This window comes from Xyrauchen texanus, chromosome 21 (assembly GCF_025860055.1).
Source record: "Xyrauchen texanus isolate HMW12.3.18 chromosome 21, RBS_HiC_50CHRs, whole genome shotgun sequence".
NCBI classification, from domain to species: domain Eukaryota; kingdom Metazoa; phylum Chordata; class Actinopteri; order Cypriniformes; family Catostomidae; genus Xyrauchen; species Xyrauchen texanus.
Genome location: NC_068296.1, coordinates 1750623 through 1775451, shown reverse-complemented (window position 1 = coordinate 1775451; position 24829 = coordinate 1750623). Strand labels below are relative to the sequence as shown.

The 24829-nt window shown below is 41.5% G+C and overlaps 1 protein-coding gene across 1 annotated transcript in view; it reads left to right on the top strand.

Annotated features, from left to right (window-relative positions):
• The window catches only part of LOC127661960 (voltage-dependent calcium channel subunit alpha-2/delta-1), a 144648-nt gene extending 129729 nt beyond the window's left edge, over positions 1–14919 (top strand). Inside the window, exons 27-38 of the mRNA XM_052152953.1 lie at positions 246–349; positions 827–913; positions 1186–1253; positions 1398–1436; positions 1520–1591; positions 1693–1845; positions 5747–5799; positions 5888–5943; positions 6026–6152; positions 9252–9364; positions 11621–11703; positions 14135–14919. Coding sequence (XP_052008913.1) covers positions 246–349; positions 827–913; positions 1186–1253; positions 1398–1436; positions 1520–1591; positions 1693–1845; positions 5747–5799; positions 5888–5943; positions 6026–6152; positions 9252–9364; positions 11621–11703; positions 14135–14251 — 1072 coding nt within the window. The 3' untranslated portion in view covers positions 14252–14919. The remainder of the gene's footprint in view (positions 1–245; positions 350–826; positions 914–1185; positions 1254–1397; positions 1437–1519; positions 1592–1692; positions 1846–5746; positions 5800–5887; positions 5944–6025; positions 6153–9251; positions 9365–11620; positions 11704–14134) is intronic.
• The last annotated feature ends 9910 nt before the right edge of the window (positions 14920–24829 follow it).

Sequence of the window (24829 nt, the reverse complement as noted above, 5' to 3'; positions counted from 1 at the left end):
GTAGACGATGCTTCACAAAAAAAAAAAAAGATGCTTATTGTATGTTTAGATCTCTGATTGCTCACACAAAGCGATCATACGACATCTGATGACCGGTGTAAAGCGCACAAATAGCAGATTGATTTATGTTTGAAATGATTTGGGGCTTCTGGATCAGCAGTCTGTTTTTCATCTCTCTCTCTGTCTCTCTCTCTCTCTCTCTCTCTCTCTGTCTATCTCTCGCTCTCTGTCTCTCTCTCTCTCAGTGCTGGAGAAGAATGGGGTGAGAATTCTGAGCCGTATGATTCCAGTTTTTACAAAAGGAGTCTGGACAATGACATATACATCTTCACTGCCCCATATGTCAACAGTAAGACACACACACACACACACACACACACACACACACGGTTACTCATCTCTTCTGTAATTCTTGGATGTACTTCTGCTCTCTTTGGCACGCTGCCCGACTAAGACATCTGCTAATCTACTTGAAACACATACCTACAGATCTCTTGCCAAGAGAGTATAATCTTATATTACTGTGGGATTACCATTTACTAAGACTAGCTTGCATTCAAGCATGTGTGGTCTGCAGGACGAATACACAGAGATGCTCTAGAAGCATCCAAACACCAGAAAACAACCCTTGTTAATGGGAGGTTTTAGGCTAATGTGAAAAGCAGCCCTAGATCTCTCTCAAACATTTTGATATCAGGTGTAACATGGTCTACCTTGGCTGGTTTTACCAGCAGAGACGTAAAAACGGATTAAATAGAGCAAAATGGGCAAGTTTGGTGTTTTTAGTAAATGTTGGTTTTTTTGTCATCTGTTCCCTTGAAAACAGAGAGCAGAGAGTCGGGTTATGAGTCTGGTATACTGGTCAGTAAAGCAGTGTATTTGAACATTAATGGAACAAAACTCAAACCTGCTGGTGAGCTTTCCATTTATTTCAATGAAATCACAAGTTTTATTCAATATACAGTCGTAACTATGTAATAACTATGTTATAATATGTAATAAGTCTTTAATAGTTAATTAAAAAGAATATGTGACTTAGTCATTCATTATGTCATATGTGATGACTCATTTGGACACTCTAGAAATGATCTGGATATGAGACATCATTTCCTTTCATTGCTTGAACATTTGCAACTTTTTTCAACCTTAATGATCAAACAGTGAGTGTGTTTTGTTCTTATACAGTAGTGGGGGTCAAACTCAATGTGTCGGCTTGGATGAACAGCTTCATCAATGCCACCACGAAGAAAAACGTAAGCAGTAAAGCCCCGTTTTCTTATCTTCACATGTGGAAGCTGTTTAGTCGCCAATGCAGCCGCTCTAATATTGCTTTCTGCGAGTACAGATCAATTGACTCTTCATAAAATATCTCTCCCCATGTAATTTCCTCTCCGCAGTGTAAGGACGAGATCTGCGGGTGTCTCAGGAATGATAAGGTAGAAATTCTGCTCCGACCTCATCTATAAACATTCACTTATCTGAAGCCATTTTTGACGTTTTGGACTGTTTTCCTCCATAGCAAGTGGATTGTGTGATTCTGGATGATGGCGGGTTTCTGCTCATGTCCAATCAGGACGAGTATATCACACAGGTAAAACACGTTTGTTTGTTTTTTACCTGAGAATCACAGAAAGAGGTCTCTCTGAGGACTTGTGGTGGTTGTTTGAAGCATTCATTCACTCTGATGTTCAGATCGGTCAGTTCTTTGGTGAAGTGGACCCTGTTCTGATGATCTCTCTGGTCAACACATCACTCTTCTCCTTCAACAAAACCTACGACTTCCAGTCAGTCTGCGACCCTGAGAGAGAAACTAAAGCTGCAGCTGGACTGCGATCTATCTATGTGGTAAGAGTGGATGTTATAAAGGTCCCAATTGGGGGGCCTGCGTAGCTCAGCGAGTATTGATGTTCACTGTCACACCTGGAGTCACGAGTTTGAATCCAGGGTGTGTTGAGTGAATCCAGTCAGGTCTCCTAGGCAACCAAATTGGGCCGGTTGCTAGGGAGGGTAGAGTCACATGGGGTAACCTCCTCGTGGTGGTGATTAGTGGTTCTCGCTCTCAGTGGGGCGTGTGGTGAGTTGTGTGTGGATCTTGGAAAAGCATAAGTGTTTTTTCAATCTGTTCTAAGACCAGTTTCCTAAAGAGTTCCTTTCATTCAAAAACACTGTTGGTTAAGCCATTAACTGATTAGGCAGTTTCCGGATGCAGTCATTGTGTATATGCATCTCTCATAGAGCCTACACAACGTATTTTCAGTAAGTCTGTTTGTGGGATGACAAGAGAGAGAGATAGAGTCAGACAGAGTGTGTGTGAGAGAAAGAGAGGTAGAGAGAGAGAAAGAGATATAGAGAGATAGAGATAGAGAGAGATTGAGTCAGACAGAGTGTGTGTGAGAGAGAGAGAGAGAGAGAGAGAGAGAGAGAGAGAGAGAGAGAGAGAGATAGAGTCAGACAGTGTGTGTGTGAGAGAGAGAGAGGTAGAGAGAGATATAGAGAGAGATAAACACACATTCACACTCTCACACAGAACCATTGAGAGCACAAACACATACACTTACCTCGGCCTGAAAATAACTCCAACTGGCAACTTTACTTTGGCTGTGAATGAACTCAAAGAGAAAGCTCAAAGGGCTTCTATGCCATAAAAAGATCAATCAAAATTGACATCCCAATCAAAATTTGGCTCAAACTTTTCAAATCAATAATTGAACCAATTGTTTTATATGGCAGTGAGGTGTGGGATCCACCTATCAAATTTGATTTTGCAAATTGGGAAAAACATCCGATTGAAACTCTACATTTAGATTTCTGTAAACGAATTCTCGAAGTCCAAAGAAAAACACCAAACAACGGATGCAGGGCAGAATTAGGCCAATACCCTCTCCTTCTAAACATCCAAAAAAGAGCCATCAAATTCTGGAAACACCTAAAAACAAGCGACCCCAACACATACCATTATAAAGCCCTAAAACACCAAGAGCTGAGCGGGGCGAGGAGTCCCCTGTGCCAGCTGGTGCTGAGACTGACTGACCTCACTCCTGCAGAGATCAGCACACCTCAGCACACACACACACACTCACACACATTCGGCCTGCACAAATTATCAACACAGAACAAGACAAGTACATCACCCATTGGACAAACACCATTCAAAACCAACACAAACTGGACTGTTATTCGGCACTAAATCGAGAGTACACTGTTGCGAACTACCTGAGCACAGTGAGTGATGTGAACCTCAGGAAAACCCTGACGATGTACAGACTCAGCGAGCACAGTCTGGCCGTGGAGACGGGCCGGCGCAGACAGACCTGGCTCTCCCGTGAGGACAGGCTCTGCTCGCACTGCATCCTGGGAGTGACGGAGACCGAGCTGCACTTCCTCACAGAATGCCCAAAATATAAACGCATCAGAGACCACTATTACCCCAAAATAGCACACCACAGCCCAACACACACACACTCACAGCCCAACACACACTCACTCACAGCCCAACACACACACACTCACTCACAGCCCAACACACACACACTCACTTCCCAACACACACACACTCACTGCCCAACACACACTCACTCACAGCCCAACACACACACACTCACAGCCCAACACACACACACTCACAGACCAACACACACACTCACAGCCCAACACACACACACTCACTTCCCAACACACACACACTCACTTCCCAACACACACACACTCACAGCCCAACACACACACACTCACAGCCCAACACACACACTCACTCACAGCCCAACACACACTCACTCACTTCCCAACACACACACACTCACTTCCCAACACACACTCACTCACAGCCCAACACACACACACTCACAGCCCAACACACACTCACTCACAGCCCAACACACACTCACACACACTCACTCACAGCCCAACACACACACACTCACAGCCCAACACACACACACTCACTTCCCAACACACACACACTCACTTCCCAACACACACTCACTCACAGCCCAACACACACTCACTCACAGCCCAACACACACTCACAGCCGAACACACACTCACTCACAGCCCAACACACACTCACTCACAGCCCAACACACACACACACACTCACTTCCCAACACACACACACTCACAGCCCAACACACACTCACTCACTTCCCAACACACACACACTCACAGCCCAACATACACTCACTCACAGCCCAACACACACTCACTCACAGCCGAACACACACTCACTCACAGCCGAACACACACACACTCACAGCCCAACACACACTCACTCACAGCCCAACACACACACACTCACAGCCCAACACACACTCACTCACAGCCGAACACACAGTCACTCACAGCCGAACACACACACACTCACAGCCCAACACACACTCACTCACAGCCCAACACACACTCACTCACAGCCGAACACACACACACTCACAGCCCAACACACTGCATCAGACCTACACACATTATATAATGTTCAATTCCAAGTTCACTGTTCCTTTGTGTTTTTTATATAGATTTCTAAATCCTTTTTATTTTATTTATTAATCTTTGTATATTTTATTATTATTGTTTTATGCTATCAGTATTATTATTTTGTGTACTAAATGTTCTAAATCATTTTCTATGTTGTTTTGATGCTTTGGCAATACAAAATGTATTTTTTTTGTCATGCCAATAAAGGTTTCTGAATTGAATTGAATTGATATAGAGAGATAGAGTTAGACAGTGTGTGTGAGAGAGAGAGAGGTAGAGAGAGAGAGAGGTAGAGAGAGAGAGAGAGAGAGAGAGAGAGAGAGAGATAGAGAGAGAGATAAAGTCAGACATTGTGTGAGTGAGAGAGAGAGAGAGATAGAGTAAGACATATTGTGAGATAGAGTGAGACAGATTGAGAGAGAGAGAGAGAGAGAGAGAGAGACTGAGCATGTGTGATCACCTTTTGCCACACCCAAGCAGAGATGCTGTCAGCTTTCTGAAGATCAGCTTTCTATGTGCATAAATAGCGTTCAAGTGGGTGTATTCCTCGCTATATCGCGGAAGACGGTGTGCAAGAGTCGACCACTGTAGAAACCGCAATGTCCTTTGTCCATGTTAAACAGTGTGTATCCAATGTGGAAACTCCAGTAAGCACCTTGAGTCCTGTAATAAATCAGTCTGTTGTGTCTCTCAGGTGTGATGAGCCTTAATGCTGAAGTTGTCCATTTAAAGCTGTTTCCTAGCTTTAGTCGTGTAGTAGTAATAATACAGTGTATGATCGCATAGTGCTGATGAATGAAAACACTGACTGACACTGACTCACTTCACGTCACCACCTGCTGGCAATGATCTTTTGTCACCACCTGCTGGCTAACATGTGTAATGTAGATGTAAAAAGGGACACTTAGCCTACATTAACTCTTAACACATCTGCACTGCTCTTACACTTCAGTTTAGGACGGCATGAACACAAGCGGAGTGACACACACAGTGAAGCGTCCGAGTGCTGATGGTGTCAGACCATCAGTGCTCATGGAACATCTCTCGTCCAATCAGATTCGAGGACTGGAACTAACTGTTTTGTGTGTGTGTGTGTGTGTGTGTGTGTGTGTGTATATATATATAATTTTGTTTCAGTGTATACAGTTCTTGTTAAGAAAGGTTTTTACTGAAATAAAACTGTTGTATTTGTATATGTCTTAATGTGGAATAATGTGTATCTGTATGCACGATTTAACCATGCATGTCCGGTTTAATGTGTTTGTGTGTTTTCTGATAGCCAACAATAGCAGACATGCTAACTGTAGGCTGGTGGGCCTCCACTGCCGTCTGGTAAGAAGAGATGGACACTGTTTTACACATGAAGTATTTCAACATGAAGGGGTTTCATTTGTTTGATGTGTCTTTCTTTTCCTCTTAGGTCAATTTTGCAGCAGCTTCTCCTCAGTTTGACTCTCCCAAACGTAGTAGGAACAGGTATGCCTTTGGAAAACCCCCTAAATGTATTGAATTCTGCTTGATATGCAGGCTGATCATTTGCCTGTTTGTGTGTCTTCAGCATACTCTGAAGATGACCTCTCGGACGCGTTCTCTAAAGAGAGCTGCATCACCGAACAGACTCAGTATTTCTTTGAGAATGACAACAAGTCTTTCTCTGGAGCGATGGACTGTGGAAACTGCTCCAGGTTAGGACTGTTTTTACGTTTGCATGTGCATAAATCCACCTGCATTCCACCCGTGCGTGTGCAAATGATGTCAGCATCTTCTCTCGGTTTCTTCCTGGATAATTGCTCATCCCGGTCAGTCATCTCTCCGAGGAATGAGCAGCTCAGCTTTCTGTCTTCCTCTCCCTCTCCTTGTTCCTGGGCTCCATTGGACATCCCGTTGGCAGTAAATCCCACCAGCCACGCTGTTTAATGTAACAGCACTAAAGCGTGGGGGTGGGACGGGGTGACAGAAACGCTACGCCTTTTTTACAAGCCCCTTGTGTGCCTCTGCGTACGATAGTTTTTCTTCCATGTTAACTACTTTCGACATGTAAAGTTTAACAAGAACCATGAAGAGAAATCCATGTGTGAGATCTCAAGAACTCGAGAGCTGAATTTCAGCATATGTAATTCGATCTCGCTTGCAGAGACATGGACACCAGCTCAAGGTAAAGGAATGCATGTCTGATGAGACGAATGGCTGAAACAAAACATGAAGGGGACTTTATAGTCGTCTCTAAAAATGTGTGTTCTGTCCTTCAAGATATACAGATTTAAATTGCTCATCTAAAATCTTGATTTTTTTATAGTTCTCCCAGAAATTCAAATTCTGTCATCGTTCACACTTTGTTGGGTTGAATGTTTATGTCGGTCTTTTTCCTTCCACACAAAGAATGTAATTGAGGTGCTGTCAAGCACCATAAAAGTAGCATAAAATTAGTCCATATGAACAGTTTGCTATATGCTACAGTCCATTGAAACTATTGCAACACACATCATCATGTCATAGAGACTTGGGGACAGGCCCAGATTAAGAGTCCTCAATGTCTTGTTGCCAACAGTCCGCTCGATTCGGGATTTCCACACTTGACCGATTATATCATTCTGTTTAGATTAAAAAAATATCAGCATGCTTTTTATTAGTTAGGTGTCATTATCCGAAGGCAGCGGCTATTTGCATTAAGTGACAGTAGCAGCATTTTCTTAGCGGTATGCTATTTACAATAAGTGCAAATAAACAGCGATATATTCGATTTACACTATATAAAAGTAGCAGTTCTTTGCAATAAGTGCAAATAGTTGTTGGATGCTATTTATACTTATAAATATTGGCAGATACTATTTGCACCTCAGTATTGTTGTACATTAACAGGATGCAATAATAACATAATAAATGCAGTATAAGCAATAATAACATTATTAAATGGATAATAAAGCCCTCCCTACACCTACCCATAACCGATAAACACTTTATTATTAAACAGTTGTTAGGCACTTCATTTACACAAATAATAATGATTGAATTTTATTGAAAATAAATACCTTTCCAATCTGATATGTGATGGGAAAAGCGTGATTTCGGCAAAAGGCGGATTCGAACTCGGGTCAACCGCGTCAAAAGCTACCTTCAGGAGCCACACGCCCTACGGCCTATGCTACTGCAGACATAATGTAGCACGTCTTTTTTAATATTGTCGAAAGAAAGATTTTTTTTTTTATTATTGCCCTCTCTTGGGCCCCAAGTGCGCATGGGCCCTTGGGTCCGTGCCCATAATGCCCATTGGATAATCCGGCCCATCTTGGGGATGGTCTCTTTTGACTTATCAGTAACTAACCATCTAGCAACTAATTAGTAATGCCATAGTAACCAACCAAAACACACTGACATTCCATAAATATAAAAGTAATAAAATGTAATAAAAGATACATATAAAATATTCATTGTTCTGGAGAATCCAAAGGCATTTTGTACAAATAGAGTTTTCAACTCTCAGACGGGTCAAAAATAACCCAAACATAACAGGAGGGTTAAATATGCACAAATGCAGGTTAGACGGCTTCAGAATGTGTGATGTGTATATACTGAATTTAGGTCGGCACAATGTTTACAAAATGTCATATTGTGATTTATTATTTTTTAAATGCTTTTGTGATTTGATCTGCAATATGATAAACAAAAAAGTAGTTAGCGATTACTTTTGAATAGAGCTGTCAGAGATAACGGGTTAACGCATGCGATTGTTTTTAAAAGTTTAGCGCGTTCATTTTTCTTAATGGCAATTAGCGCATTTACAGTTAAAACAACATAAACACTGGCATAAAACAGGATGATGCGGCATGCCATAGACATTCTATGGGCGGTACTGTCATAACACGCTAGTTGCATGTTATGCTCTCTCCTATGATAGAGCCGCGGAGGTTGTTATTTCAGTATATAAAAGAATCTCTGGCAGCGCTTCACTGTCAGTGAATTAAAAGATGGAGACTGGAGCTCTTAGCGCTGTTTGCATTTGATACAAAACAAGCCCAGATGGGAATAGTATTTTTCGTGAGGTCAAAGCGGCGCTCGATGCTGGCGTTACCGCCCTGATGCAAACCATGAATGCAGCTTCACGATTGCTGTAGGAATGTGGATAGCCACAGTCTACCAGCAGATTCATGTTGTTAAGGATGAAAGTTTAAGATGTAAGTTTAATGAATATGCAACCAATGGGGAAACTGGTTCTTCCACGGAACATAAATGACAGAATTTGTATTTTCAGGTGAACTGTCCCTTTAAATGCGCACAGTGCGGTACAAGACCCTGTGTCACGGAGGTTTAAGAAGACGGAGGGGAACAGTAAAAGTGAACTTGAGAACGCTATAAAGCAAACTCGTGCCTGAAAGTGGTTCGGTGATGACAGTCTGTAACAAGCTGCCAACCGACGCAGATTTCCAATATAATATACTCGTCTCCTGTTACACTCACTAAAGGACTGCACACATGTTGAGATGCTATCGGTCATGTGAGACTCATAACAGGACTTGTAACTGGTTCCTTACAAAGAGCTTACGCAGATTTATCCGTAACATTTTGAGTGCATAGAGCAGCGTTTAAACTTGATTATGTTTACTGCTACTAGAAATATTTCCTAAATGTCACACTTGAGTTTGTTCACTGTATAGAAGGTGGTCTCAGGTGGATGCCTGCTGACCGTAGAGATGTTTAAACTGTAAGACCTGCTTTACAATACGAGTTTTACATGAGTCTGCATCTTTGCATCATGATATCAACACTTTGCTTTTTTTTTTTTTCAGAATGTACCGGGCGGAGAAGCTTCCAAACACGAATTTGGTATTTTTGATCTCTGATGCTAAAACGTCTTGCCTCTCATGCGACCCCAAACCTCTGAGACAGGCGGAGCAACCCTGTATCCTTCAAATGATGCACGCTTTCCTACAGTGCCTAAATGTCTATTTGGAAAGCTCTGAAAAAGGTCTCAAATTATAGAGAATATTTGAATGCATTTCAAAACATGACTCAATGAGTCATGTTGCAAACGCTTTTGAACTCTCAAGCGCAACAGTGCCTGCACACTTTTTCAGCCACCTTGGTTCCGGAAGCATTTTTCCCATTCGTTTTATCCATAGGGATTTCTGAAAATCCTTCATAAAAGAGTTTCAGTGTACTTAACGGCTTTAAAGATGAAATTAACTACAATCCGCTGCCTCATCATTATTTTCTTCTGTGTTTTGCCCCATTGTGTGCAATTCGGTGCAATTATGGGTGCAAGCTCGTCTTTCATGTTGTTGGTTGGCTTCTTATCAAGAATAAACTCTCCCGTTGCTGTATGCGTGGGTTTGTGAGAATATGGGGATCATAGTTTTGGGCACAAATGGTCATGTGTTTGATACAGTCGTGTTTGTGCACTTGACTTTATTGTATGCACGTAACTCACGTCTTTGTTTCCACATCTGACTTTGGCGTGCACCAACTGCTCTGCCGTGATTTGAACTGAACTCAGAATCGATTCTGAGTCTTTTGAGAATCGATTCAGAATCGTTTGAGCATGAATCGCGATGCATCGCTGAAACGATTTTTTTCAGACAGCTCTAATATATATAAATGGAGATGATTTAGTACTATAGGTACTCTCTAGGAGTGGCCATCCAGCCAAGGTGACTCAATGAGGTAAATAAGAGCCCTAGAGTGACAGATAAAGACTTGGAAGGAATCACTGGAACTGGTTAACATCTCTGTTCATGAGTCTAATAGATGGAAAACATTAAGCAAGTATGGTGTTCATGGCAGGACATCACGAAGGAGGCCGCTGCTTTCCATCAAGGACATTTCTGCACGTCTGAAGTTTGCTAAAGTCCTCCTTGGCACTCCACAACACTACTGGGAAAATGTTTTATTGACTGATGAAACTATGGTCGAATTGTTTGGGAAGAACACGCAGAACTATGTATGGTGCAAAATGGACAGCACATACCAACGTGAAGGTGAGGTACGGTGGTGGGAGCATCATGATTTGGGGCTGCTTTGCTGCTTCAGGGACTGGACCACCAGCCATCAGCGAGGGAAAAATTAATTCCCAACTTTATCGAGATATCCTTCAGGATAATGTCAAGGTGGCTGTGCCCCACCTGAAGCTCAGTAGATGTTGAATGATGCAACAGGACAATGACCCTAAACATCGAAGTAAACCCACAACAGAATGGCTTAAAAAAAAGAAAATCCACCTTTTGGAGTGTCCCAGTCAGAGCCCAGACCTTATCCCAATAGAGATGCTGTGGAATGACCTCAAGAGAGCCAGTTCACACAACACATCCTAAGAATATGTCTGAGCTGGAAGCAGTTCTGTAAGGAGGAATGGTCCAAAATTCCTTCTGAACATTGTGGAGGTCTGATCCGCCTCTATCAGGAATGCTTGATTGAGGTTATTGCTGCCAAAGGAGGATCGACCAGTTATTAAATCCAAGGGTTCACTTATATTTTCCATAGCACTGTAAATGTTTAATGGGATGTGTTCAATAAAGATATGAAATATTATAATTGTTTGTGTGTTGTTATCTTAAGCATGTTGTGTTTGTCTATACTTGTAGACTTTGATGATCACATTTTATGACCAATTAATGCAGGAAACCAGCTAATGCCAAAGGGTTCACATACTTTTTCTTGCCACTTTAATTAAAGTTTTAGACTCTATTGCGTAATTCACAGTGCATCATGAGCTCATTTGGTGCACTGTGTTTGCCCGCTATTCTCCAATTGGTCGATGTTTCCTCTCAATATCACGGTCTACACCAGGAATTGTGCAATTGAATTAATTTATTTTTTATTGTAAATTAAGTTGAAATAATGCAGACGGATGGCTTCAACAGAAGAATATACCATCAATGAACAACCTCAGAGCTCACGGTAGGTCTGTCTTTAAAGGTTTATAAGCTATAGTTAATAATCGATTCCCCTATGGAGGAAATGAATGGGATTGTTACTTCCGGAAGCAGATTGTTGCGCTCTATTGCAAATATTGCAAAAAATTGCAAAAGCAAAGTTTCTCTGCTGCATTTTATGACATTGCAGGCAAGACATTTAAAACCTAGATCACATTTGTTTAGTCTATCTCTGTGCACTGGAGAACCATGAAGTTCTGGCTTTTGTCCTTATGGATTTCTATCAGCCAATGGTCCCGACCCATGTGTGCTGGCCCAGAATCCTCGGTACAGGAAGGGTCCAGATGTCTGCTTCGATAACAACGCTGATGTAAGTCGAACACAGAAATGTGACTTTGTGCATTCATTCATTCATCGCCTGTTTGCTTTGACACGTTTTCTGTTTGCTTGTTGAATGCTCATTGGCTGCTAGGATGGTCCTTTGTGTCCAATTAGTGGCTCCTCTGCTTTGACCTCTTGCCCGCTGATCATTCTGCTGTTATTTATGCTTGTGTTTGATGGTCAGTTTCATCTTGTTGTTTTGCTAAGCTGTCTTACAAAGACCCACCTTATAAAACCACAGCAGGCACATTTCACTAAGGAGTAAGAAGTGGGTCAAAATCCTCTAAATTGTTTACTCTCTGCTTTAGTTCGGAGGCAGAGAGCCAGGACGCCACTGCTTTCCTCCTGCTGTGCCCGTAGGAAGTGCGTTTTCAGCTTGTTCCCTGAGAGATTTTCTGTGGAATAAACATAGGAAGCTCCAGATGTGTTTCCGGCCTTTTGACAGCCGCATTTATGATACGCCTCTCGCCTTTCAAATCTGGGCCGTCCCAGGACTTCCATTGGTGAACTGAGTGCCCTCATCCATACACATGTTCTAACATGCAAACCTGGCATCAAAAGCAGAAGACTAGCACATAGAATAGTAGTTAAAGTAATACATTCAACCTGGTCTCATAGAATCACGTTACTATACCTGCATTTATGCTAAACGATTTGTACATCTTGTTGTACGTATCACAGCGGTTTCTGGTCATTTTAATGCTTGCGTTACATAATCAACTACATTTACAAATGTGACGCTCTTGTTCTACCCGCTCAGTACGGGACTCGAACCTAGGTAGTGGGAGGCGGGTGCTCTAACAAGGAGGCTAAAGGCTACAGCCTCTAGCATCAGTCGCTAGTGCACCTCTTGAGGTCAGGAGAGTGAGGTTTACACACTGCACAGCTATCTATCAGCTGGCTGCCCGTTACACAAGCTTGTTCAAGTGTGAATTGCACCGTAGCTCAACTGATAAAGCGTTACACTCGTGATGTAAAGGAGCGGGACATGAGTCCTGAAGAGCACACAAGTCGACCATCAGCCCAAAGTGTCATAGAAGCACCACAAAATGACGTGATTGTGTTTTGCATCTCACATTTGCTTTTTATGACACTATCGGTTAGGTTTAGGTTTAGGTTTAGTGTAGTTAGGTCAGTTTTGTTGATTAAAACTCAATGGAGAATTAACCTTAAAAACTTTTCGGTTTGAGAGGACATTTCACTCGCTTTTAGCGCCACACAGTGGACACTTCATGGATCTGCTGCAACACGTGTAATGAACCATGTAATATCATTTTGCTAAAATGACACCATGAGTTTTGACATGTGTGCCATAGATTGACACTCATTCTAATTTATGTATGTCTGATTTTGTGTGTGTTTGTGTGTGTGATTTATTTTTTATTATTTTATTTTATTTTAATTGTATTATTTAATTAATGTATTTATTAACATTTATTTATTTATTTATGTATTATTATTATTATTCATTCTAAGAAGATCATCTTCTTCTGCAAAATCCAGCCAAAGCATGGTTTCTAATGGTTTCTGGCTGGGCATTTGTGGTCATTAGCTGGTCCAAGCTGGTCTAGATGGCTGGTCCGGCTGGTGGAACCAAGGCAGACCTTGTAAACTGTCTTGGTCAAGCTGGTTAGGACTGGTAGACCTCCTTGGACCAGCTAAAAAACAGATATTCTGTCATCGTTTACTCTTCCTCATAGAGGTAGACCGATATATCGGTTTTACCGATTAATCGGTGCCGATAGTTGCTTTTTGGAACGATCATCGGCATAAAACTAAGTCGATAGTTGCCGATAGTTTTTTCATCATTTAAGAATTTCAAAATAAGAGTCCCCCGGTGTGTTTCAGGCTTGTTTATACATAAAAGTCCCGCGTTATGGACCAAATCTTAATTTAATTTAATTTTCTGGTTATTATTGGGATTTTGGTTGAACAAGAACTGCATCTGTGATTTGATAATTTGTTTTTTTTTTACATTTATTAAATCAATTTGAAAAGCAATCGTCCGATTAATCGGTTACTGGACGTTCCCAACGCCGTAGTGATCGTATCTGCAAAATCCACTGTCGGTCGACCTCTACTTCTTAATGTTACTCTAAACCCTTTTACATTTGTTAATGTAGTTGGTTTACAAGGTCTGCCTTGGTTCCATTTGAAACCATGCTTTAGCTGGACCACTTTGATCCAAATGAGGAGTACAGCGAACTGTATATTATATAATATTTTACAATAATATTAAATGCATCCCCCCAGTCAGACCAGAAAGTGAAACATTCTGCCCAACATCTCCTTTCGTGTAAGAAAGAAAGTCATACGGGTTTGGATCAATATGATGATGACAGAAATAACTATCCCTTTAAACTGACTATGTTCTTGTGTTATTGAGAGGTACATGTGACTAATATCTCTGTTGACTGCAGGAGGACGCGTCTGACTGCGGAGGCGGCTGCGGTTTGAATCCGTCTCTCTGGACAGTGCTCGGTCTTCAGGTCCTTCTACTGTGGCTGCTCACTGGAACCAGAACATATTTGTCCTGACCAGAGTGAATCTACAGACTGGACACAAAAGAATGACCACAAAATAACTTCAACTGCAGACTACACGTCCACAACATAACGGCCTGAGATTGTCCGTAACTTCACCCGACATGTTATGACTACACAAGCACAGACACCTTACCTACCTTTAAATTGACTCATAAACTCACTGCCAAATACTGCCCACTCAGACCAAACAGAAACTAACCACAACACAGACATAGATACGGTCTAGTGCCACAACCAGGAAACTATAATGAGTCAACAAGCCACATTGTGGTCATAGATGGTTCCAGCACCAGCTTGGATCTGAATCAGGGTTGATTAGTACAGGAAAGACTGTTCGGCTCTGGAGCTCAGCATTAATTCAGCTTAACGTGAGCTTTACACTACGAGTAGGTCAGTGATGTCACACCCGAGCCCTTTAGGCCCACAGAGGGCTGTATTTCTTGTTTCACGTCGTTTGACTTCACTTCGATTGTTCTATTCAAACCATTAAGAAGCAGATAAGTGCTTTGGCATATTTAGTACGGTGGATCTCACGAAGAAATATTTCACCCCAAAATCAAAAGGAGATATATTTTGCATATATAGAACCATTAAACTTTTGATTTATTTATTTTTTTCATTATTTTCATGGCAATTAAGCACATTAGCATTACTGTAATACAATAATATCAATATTTTAGTTTTTAAATTAGGTGATTTTTGTACCTTGGAACTGCAAAAATAATTATTGTACTTTATACATATATATATATATATATACATATAGACTGGTTTGGGGAGTAACTGAATACATGTAATGGGATTACTTATTTAAAATACTAAATATTAGTAACTGAATTCCACTACAGTAACAATTTAAATGATTTGTAATCAGAGTACAGTTACATTCAAAAAGTGTTTTTTTATTAGTAAAGACATTACTTTGCATTTTATTGTCATTTGTTTATTTTAATATTTAGCCTATTCAGTTGGAAAGCATGTAAATAAAGCGATTTGAGGGGGTTTGAAGTAAATTTGGAGCAGCAGCAATGGTTAGTCTTGTGTAAATTGTCATGTAAACATTTAGCTTTATGCTAAGCTAAAATGCTAATTCTTGCCTTTAGATGCATCTGTTACCAGGCGTGATTATATCGAATTATAAGGAGAAAATGCACATTTTATCTCTAGTAAGACCTTTGATATTAGTGCTAAGATGAACTGCAAAAGTCTTAAAATTAAATGTTGTTTTTCTGTAAAAATATTTTTAAAAAATCCTTAAAACAAGATTAATTTACTTGAGTAGCAAAACTGTGAGATATATAATGTTTTTGAATGTAAATACAGTATATAATAAGTACATTTTCCTACTTTATTTACTTTAAAAAATCTGCCAGTGCTGAAGAAGTAATCCAAAGTATTTAGATTACATTACTGACCTTGAGTAATCTAACGGAATACATTACAAATTACATTTACAGCAGGTATTCTGTAATTTGTAGCTAAATTAAAGTAGCCTTCCAAACCCTGAATATAAAGCTACAAATACAACCTGGTCTCATAGTGAAAATGTGACTCTATATACATACGTTTTTGCTAAACTTGTTCTAGGTGTCTCCAGGTACAATTCCCTGCAGTTTCCAGGTGAAGTGAACACTAGAAACATGTGTTTTATTCACTTTTGGAAATGTTTAAATATTAACGCTTGTATTACAGCCCCACCTACATGTATACACTTATTCCAGTAAGATTGTGCAGTAGCGGTCATCATAGAGCGCCGGACTTTGGACTCGGAGAACCGCAGTTCAAAACCAGACAAGAACTCAAGCTGTCACGTGACACGACAGAGACATAGAAGAGACACGAATTGACGAGGTTGCTTCAGAAAATGTGCTTTTCATTTCACTTCTGCATTTGAAATTATTATTAAGGTTAGATGTTGGTTAAGGATGTCTGTTTTGTTAAACTCTCATTTCTCTTTTCGGACACTGTTGGTCAAGTTTGGGGTAAAGTTTTTGGTTAGGGAGGTTCGTTTTATTAAAACCCCCATCTAAAATTCACCGTAAAAACCTTGTCTAATTACCACCTCAGTTTGCTCGGTTTTGGCGCCCCCTGCTGGACATTTCACTTAAAAGTGCAGCCAAACATGTTATGAAGCACGTCATTTCAGTTTTCCAAAAACGTTGCAATGCTCACGCAAATTTCATGAGACCAGGCTATATAAATAGTACAATAATTATTTGTGCAATTCCATTTAGTGCCACTAGAGGCACAAAAATCACCTTTAATTCATGCTGATGATATATATATATATAATTGGCTTTTATTTTCAATGAGTACGCTACTGAGAATTTGGGGGAAAATGTCCTTTTTTTCATAAAAGTAGTCAGAAAGTGAAAATGTTAACTCTTTCCCCGCTAGCGTTTTTAAAAAAAAGTTGCCAGCCACCGCCAGGGTTTTTGACGATTTTCGCTAAATTTTAATGGCCCTCAGAATATTTTTTTCCATGAATATATGAAGATGCTATATATCACAATAAAGATCTGAGCCTCTGCTTTTAGGCAAAAAAAACGATTTTATTTTATCTTCATTTGTTCTTTTTTTATTGCGACTTGAACAGAGGTCGGTTTTGTCAAAAAACAACATTTCAGACAAAAAGCTGATAAAAAGGCATGTTTATGTCTGATATTTTGAGCTTCTCATACTCCACTTCTTCATGTTTGAGATGATCGCAGTCTGTTTCTTTGATCAAAGAGTTGCGTACTCTTTCAAAACATGCGGAGGGGTCTTCCTTACCGTATAACACCTAAAACACGGAAACCCGGAAAATTCCGTGTTTGGCGGGGAAAGAGTTAAAGGAATATTCCAGGTTTAATGCAAGTTCAGCTTAATCAATAGCATTTGTGGCGTAATGTTGATTACCTCAAAAATGTATTTTATCTTGTCTCGACCTTTTCTTCAAAAAAGCATAAATCTGTGTCAAAGTGAGACACTTATAATGGAAGTCAATGGGTTCTTGGGTTTCTTTTTTTTTTTTTATAAAAAGTAATAATAATTTAGCCCCTTTTCTCCCAATTTCGCATGCCCAATTCACACTACTTAGTAGGTCCTCATGGTGGCGTGGTGGCTCGCCTCAATCCGTGTGGCGGAGGACGAGTCTCAGTCGCCTCCGCTTCTGAGACCGTCAATCTGCGCATCTGATCACGTGTCACTGCGGAGACTCACAGCATGTGGAGACTCATGCTACTCTCCATGATCCACACACAACTCACCACACGCCCCATTGAGAGAACCACTAATCACCACCACGAGGAGGTTACCCCATGTGACTCTACCCTCCCTAGCAACCGGGCCAATTTGGTTGCTAAGGAGACCTGACTGGAGCACGCCCTGGATTCAAACTCACAACTTCAGGTGTGATAGTCAGCGTCAATACTCGCTGAGCTAACCAGACATAAACAATATGTGTGTTAACATGATTTTAGTGTGATAAAATCACTTACTAACCACATCTATGTAAAGTTAAATCTGATTTTACGTCCTCAACATACGTCACAATGTATACCATAAATATATGACGAGTTAAACAAATGTACAGCTCAAATAATACAAGAGATTTCACAGAAAAATTAACGGAAGTGCTTTTATAAAATTATAAGAGTCACATTTCTGCCTTTAAACCCTCCAAAAATTGGCCCCATTGACTTCCATTGTAAGTGTCTCACTGGAACTCACATCTTTGCTTTTTTTAAAGAAAAGGAGGGACGAGTGGTGCTCAAAATAGTCCAACACTGTGTCATGACACCTCATAATACGTCAAATGAGATGGCGAACTCGGATGATATTGTACGACTTGGCTTGTACGTAAAGCTACGACTCTTTTTTTATTCCTAGAGATCAAACGATTAACAAACAGAACAGGAACGTCAGTGAACCAATTTGGTTGCTCATTCCATATTAATGTACGCAATACAAATGACTGATGTATGTCAATGTAAAACGCTTCCCTCGTCTCGTCCCAACACTGATGTTTTCTTTCATCTGTGGTACACTAAAGATATTTTCCTTGCATATCATGGTTAGAAATCCTAATAATTTGTTATGTAGGTTAATGATTATGGGGTGAAATAAGTCACAGACATCACCGGACCATTTGTACAACATTCCCCCAATAGGATTCCCATTTGTACAATTTCGTATGGTTCTTTTGTTACTATTTATAATGGTAAATGGTCTGCACTTATATAGTGCCTTTTTAACCTTAGCGGTATTCAAAGCGCATTACACTGCGTCTCATTCACACACACACACACACACACACACACACACACACACACACACACACACACACACACACACACACACACACACACACACACGCTCACACAAACACACACACACACACACACACACACACACACACACACACACACACACACACACACACACACACAAACACACACACACACACAAACACACACACACACACACAAACACACCAATGATGCCAGAGCTGCCATGCAAGGCGCTATCCTGCCATTGGGAAAACTTGGGGCTCAGTGTCTTGCCCTAGGACACTTCGGCATGTGGAGTCACATGGGCCGGGAATCAAACCACCAACCCTGTGATTAGCAGCCGACCCGCTCCACCACCTGAGCCACAGTCGCCCCCATACATCTGTAAGACCTGCAGTTGATTCAGTCATCAAAAAAGATTGCCGTAGCCACACGCATCTGATATAAATGTCAGTAGAAAGTGCCACGTTGAACCACACAAGAGCTGTGCATCATCTGATGCGAAACTCAGACGCCGATCTAACAGACTTTAATTATTGTAGTGAAGCCGTTTTACGGTCGTGTCAAAAGTCACACGCTCATCCTGTCTTCAGGCCCGCACTATCAGTCGATGGCCTTTTTTAGCGTATGTTGTCCAGATACTTCATCTGTCAGATTTTGTTCCAGTACGACAGACATGATATCACAAGTGTGTCATATATTGCATCCATATGTTGGAGCATTATGAGAAACGCAGCACATGACGGGTCATAAAAATGTCATCGAAAATTTCCCTGGAGAAATGTGGATTTAAGATGGTTGAATGTACGTTTTTTATTATTATTATTTATTTGTTGTTATTATGATCGAGCAGCCATGCATGGAAGAAAGAACTCGGATATCAATCAAGTTTATTGCCAATGAATGTTCCAGGTTTAAAAAATGCAGAGAGTTATGAAAATGAGTTGTTGTGGTGGTGTAGTGGTCTAAGCACATAACTGGTAATCTGGTAATCAGAAGGATGCTGGTTCAAGCCCCACAGTCACCACCATTGTGTCCTTGAGTAAGACACTTAACTCCAGGTTGCTCCGGGGGGATTGTCCCTGTAATAAGTGCACTGTAAGTCGCTTTGGATAAAAGCATCTGCCAAATGCATAAATGTAAATGAGTTATTTACCCATCCCAATCCAAAGGCCAAGCATGCAGGAAAAAGGCGACATGCTTTCTCTGTGTTTATTTAAAAGTACAAGCTCACAATCGCAATGTTTGCATGAGTTATTCTAAATTCTCTTGCTTTATGTTCATGTAAAGTAAATGATGATGTCTTTATTAGACCGTAATGGAGCTTTATCGCTTTTCGTATTGTTTACAGCCCTTTTGATGTAGAGGTTGTAAAACTGATGTGATTACAGGGATAATATGAGGTGCAACTGAACTGAAAAGGTGGAAAGTTGAAGCGTCGCTGTGATTGCCAAACTGAGAACCAAATGTCGGCGCGTTGAGAGTTTTGAAGCGTCTCTTTATTTATGAAATATTGTTTGGTTTCGCTCACACCTGCACATCCATGTCATGTGTTTTTGTTCAGAATGGGATGAATCTTTCTTTGTCTTCACTGATGTAGCATTTAGTTACAGACCTAAATATACCATGCATTTATAAATCATTACAAGCGTTTTGGACTCCTCCGAGATATTTCGGGATCTGGATTTCTCATCTCGGGCCTGTGGTTGAGTCTGCAGGACGTTACATTTAAATACCTCACTAAACAACAACGTGAGATGTGATTTGATCCGAGGAGAGCTGAGTGGACGGCCCTCTTTACATACTATAGCGTATTTAAAATGCCAGTGAAATGTATACATACCCCGCAGAGACCGTCTCACCATTTGAACACACATAGATCTGCCGTCTGCAAAACATAACACGGGTTAATAACGTGATTATGCTCAAACTTGAAATCTGGCAGTGCCTACACGGTTACGCGAGAAGAGCGAATTACCTAAAAGTAGCATTCAGTTGGGGATTTTATTGGCACGCTGCAAAACAAAGTGTTTTCATATGTTCCCCATCACGCAGGAGCACACAACATATCATTATTTTAAGGTGGAACGTTTTCAAAAGTCTTTTATGCTATTGTGCATCTATTGATAATGAAATTGTGACTCCAAGTCCAATCACGAGTCCACATGAAGTGAACTTACAGTATCTATGAATTTCGTGGGAATAGATCATTTTTACACCATCAACTATAAAGGAATATTCCGGGTTCAATGCAAGTTAAGCTCAATGGACAGTATGTGTGGCATAATGTTAAAAATTATTTCATCCCACCTTTTTTTTAAAAACAAATGTGTGTTCCAGTGAGACACTTCCAATGGAAGTCAATGGGGTTTAATCTGTAAACACTAAAATACTCACTGTTATAAAAGTATAGACACAAGACATAAACAATATGTGTGTTAATATGAGTGTAAAGGGATCAATGGAAAGGAGGACGTGAGAACCGGCTTGACGATATAAATAATATTTTAATGAGAAACTTAAAACAAGGACACAAACACACACATGACGGACATGTCCGTTAACTATCTCTCTCTCCTGCACGATCCTCTGCAGTCGACCTTTATCCCTCTCGGGAGGCTTGATTAGCCTAATACGGGACCGGGTGTGTAGGATCACGACCCGGCCACGCCCTCCGCCCTGCCACATTCCTCCCTCGTTCTCTCAGGCTGGGGAGCCCACTGCATGACGTACATCCCCCCCCCCCTCTTTCCCTGGGGGAGGGCGTGCCCGAAGCCCCATCTGCCGGCAGGTTATCCCCGTCTAACTGGACGAGGGAGGGGACAAGGGGAGGGAAACAGAAATAATTAAACTGGGGGGGGTACTTCCTGTAACAGTGTAGTACCCCCCAAAAAAAACACTGTAAAATGTAAAAGAGAGGGAAAAGGCCAACGCAGAGCGGCAGTGAGAGAGAGAGAGAGAGAGAGAGATGAAAAAAAAAAAACCTTCTCGCCGATTCTCCGATACACCGTCGCATGGTCCTGGATCACTACTCCACCATCTCAGGCGGACGACAGCCACTTCTCCCTGTGCAGACCGGAGTCAGACTCACGACCCCCGGCGGAAAGAACGCCCCTCCGCATTCTCGGCGACTCGTGGGGACTCTCCTCCGCCCCTGGCAGCGGCCCTACCGCGGTCAGGGAGACACTTCCCTCCTCCCCTCACGGACGGCGGTCTTCTATTGACCCCTCCGCGTTTCTGGGGTACGGCAGGGCACTCCTCATCCCCTGGCAGCGGCTCCATCACTCCAAGCGGTCGGGGAGTCCAGTCCCCACTCACCGCGTCCGGGCGGTCGGTCTACTCCCTCCCCCAGTGGATGGCAGCGGCACTCCCCTGGAAGGATGGCAGTGTCGAGGACTCCGCGACGGGTATCCCTCCTCCTTCCCGGGCTTCGGCACCAGTGTAAAGGGATCAATGGAAAGGAGGAGGCAAGAACCGGCTTGACGATATAAATAATATTTGAATGAGAAACTTAAAACAAGGACACAAACACACACATGACGGACATGTCCGTAAACTATCTCTCTCTCCCGCATGATCCTCTGCATTCGACCTTTATCCCTCTCGGGAGGCTTGATTAGCCTAATACGGGACCGGGTGTGTAGGATCACGACCCGGCCCCGCCCTCCGCCCTGCCACAATGATTTTACTGTCATTAAATCACTTCCTAACCGCATCTGTGTGAAGTTATAGACAACTTTACAACTTATTTAGCACATCGACATAACGCGGTAAAACTCAAAAACGATGATTTTAATAACTTTGCAGCTCAATAAATGCAACGCAAACGTTTTGACAGAAGAATCAATGAAAGTGCCTTTATAACATTCAGCCTCATTCACTTCCATTGTAAGTGTCTAATTGTAACCTCCACTGCCTGCCCAAAAACAAAGTTGCATACGCGAATGTTTCGTTGGACCACCTTTAGCTTTGATTACACCGTGCATTCGTCGTGGCATTGTTTCGACAACCTTATGCAACATTACAGCATTTATTTCCATCCAGAGTTGCACTCATGTTGCACTCATGTACAAGACTCACGAGGTCTTGTATTGATGATGGGAGAGTCGAACCACTCCGTAAAGTCTCCTCCAGCACATCCCAAAGACTTTCAATGGGGTTAAGGACTCTGTGCTGGCTAATGCATGAGTGAAAATGATTCCTCATGATCCCTGAACCACTCTTTCTCTATTTGATCCCGATGAATCTTGGCATTGTCGTCCTGGAATATGCCCGTACCGTCAGGGAAGAATAAATCCATGTATGGGATAACCTGTTCATTCAGTACATTCAGATAGTCAGCTGACTTGCTGACATGACGTTGCTGAGCCTCGACCTGAGTGATTGAAGCACCCCCAGATCATAACACCGCCTCCAGAGGTTTGTACAGTGGGCACTATGCATGACGGGCACATTCATGCGCTTCTCTTCTTACCCTGATGCGCCCGTCGCTTTGGAATCGGGTAAATCTGGACTCGTCAGACCACATGACCTTTCTCCATCGCTCCACAGTCCAATCTTTATGCTCCCAAGCAAACTGAAGTCATTATTTCCCAATTAGTCTCACTAACAAGTGTCTTTCTTGTGTCCACACATCTGTTTAGTTCTCATTGTGCTCTTAATTTCACTATTAAACACAGCCGTGAGTTCTACTGTCCATGTTTTACCGTGTGACTTCACCCAGAGTTTTAGTGATCTCAGTGACGATCATTCAGGATTTTATTCCGACCACATTTCTTGACGGTTCACCACTGTCCCTCCAGGTTTTAATAATGCGTTGGACAGTTTTTAACCCAATTCCAGTGATTTTAGCAATCTCATTAGTTGTGTTCTTTGCTTGCAGGACAATAATTTAACGTCTGAACAGGGCTGGACTGGGAAGAGAAATCAGCCCGGGATTTTACATAGCAACTGGCCCAAAAGAGGAGGGGGGGGGGGGGGGGGTTGTATATCGCTGCGCCGTTTTGCGGTCCGTTCTGCATAATGTGGCGGTTCATTTTAGCTTATCGCGGCCCGTTTCGCGGCCGACCCACCGGCCCGCTTGGTTCTCCCGATGGCCAGTCCGCCCCTGATCGGCCCCAAAGTGCCCCGTTATGCCAGATTACCAATCCAGCCCTGCTTCTGAAACACAGCAACATCTTTTCCACGACCACGGGATACGTCTTCCGACATGGATGTTTAAGAAATGAGAAGCTGCACACTGCATCAGTTTGGGTTAAAATAATGATTGCTATCTGAAACATATAAATCACTGCAATAATGATCCAATCATAAACTCTATCCAAAAGGTGACTTACTTTTTTGTCCAGGCAGTGCAATTTTTGTTTGTTTTTTTTACCTCCTGAGACACGAGCGTGACCGCTGTGTTTATTTTCCATTTTGATTTGTAGTTTTAAATAGTTTTCCTAAAAACACATGTCCTCATATGCGGTCAGCAGAATTAAAATTGTGAAATTTTAAATAATACAAAGCTATAGAAAGTCAGATTTGTCTCATCAGATTGTTTATTATGTTTCCAGGAGTGTTGATTATTTATGTTATTGAGACGTGACTCACGTGCGCCATATGTTTAACCCTTAAATGATATTCAGTTTAAATTATGTGTTGCATATAGTGTCAAAATACATGTTAATCAACATTATGCCACAAATGTTGTCAATTGAGCTTACATTGCATTGAACCCTAAATATTCCTCTAAGCATAAAGGAATAGTTCACCCAAAAATGAAAATTCTGTTATCATGTACTCACCCTCATGTCATTCCAAGTCTACTTGTGTGTTCAGTGGAAGAAAATATTCCATATGGGTTTGGAACAACATACGGGTGAGAAAATGATGACATAATTTTTCAATTTTGGATTTATTGAATGTATATGTATTTATTAAGTACTGTGCAAAAGTCTTAGGCACATAAGATATTAGAAAAGATTAGAATAGAAGAACAGGGAGCCCTGCAACAGATGGCATTGCCCCCACAGTGCCCCCCACTGAACATCGTGCCAGTCTGAGATTACATAAAGAGACAGAAGCAATTGAGACAGCCGAAATAGACAAAAGAACTGAGGGGAATTCTCCAAGAAGCTTGAAACGTCCGATCTGCCAACAACCAAGAAAAACTGTGTCCAGGTGTATCAAGGAGAATTCGGGCAGTTTTAAGGGCAAAGGTGGTTACACCAAATATTGATTTAGCTTTTTTTATGTTTACTGGATTTTTGTATGATGTTAATTGATAAATGAAACATATTAATGGCATTATTCT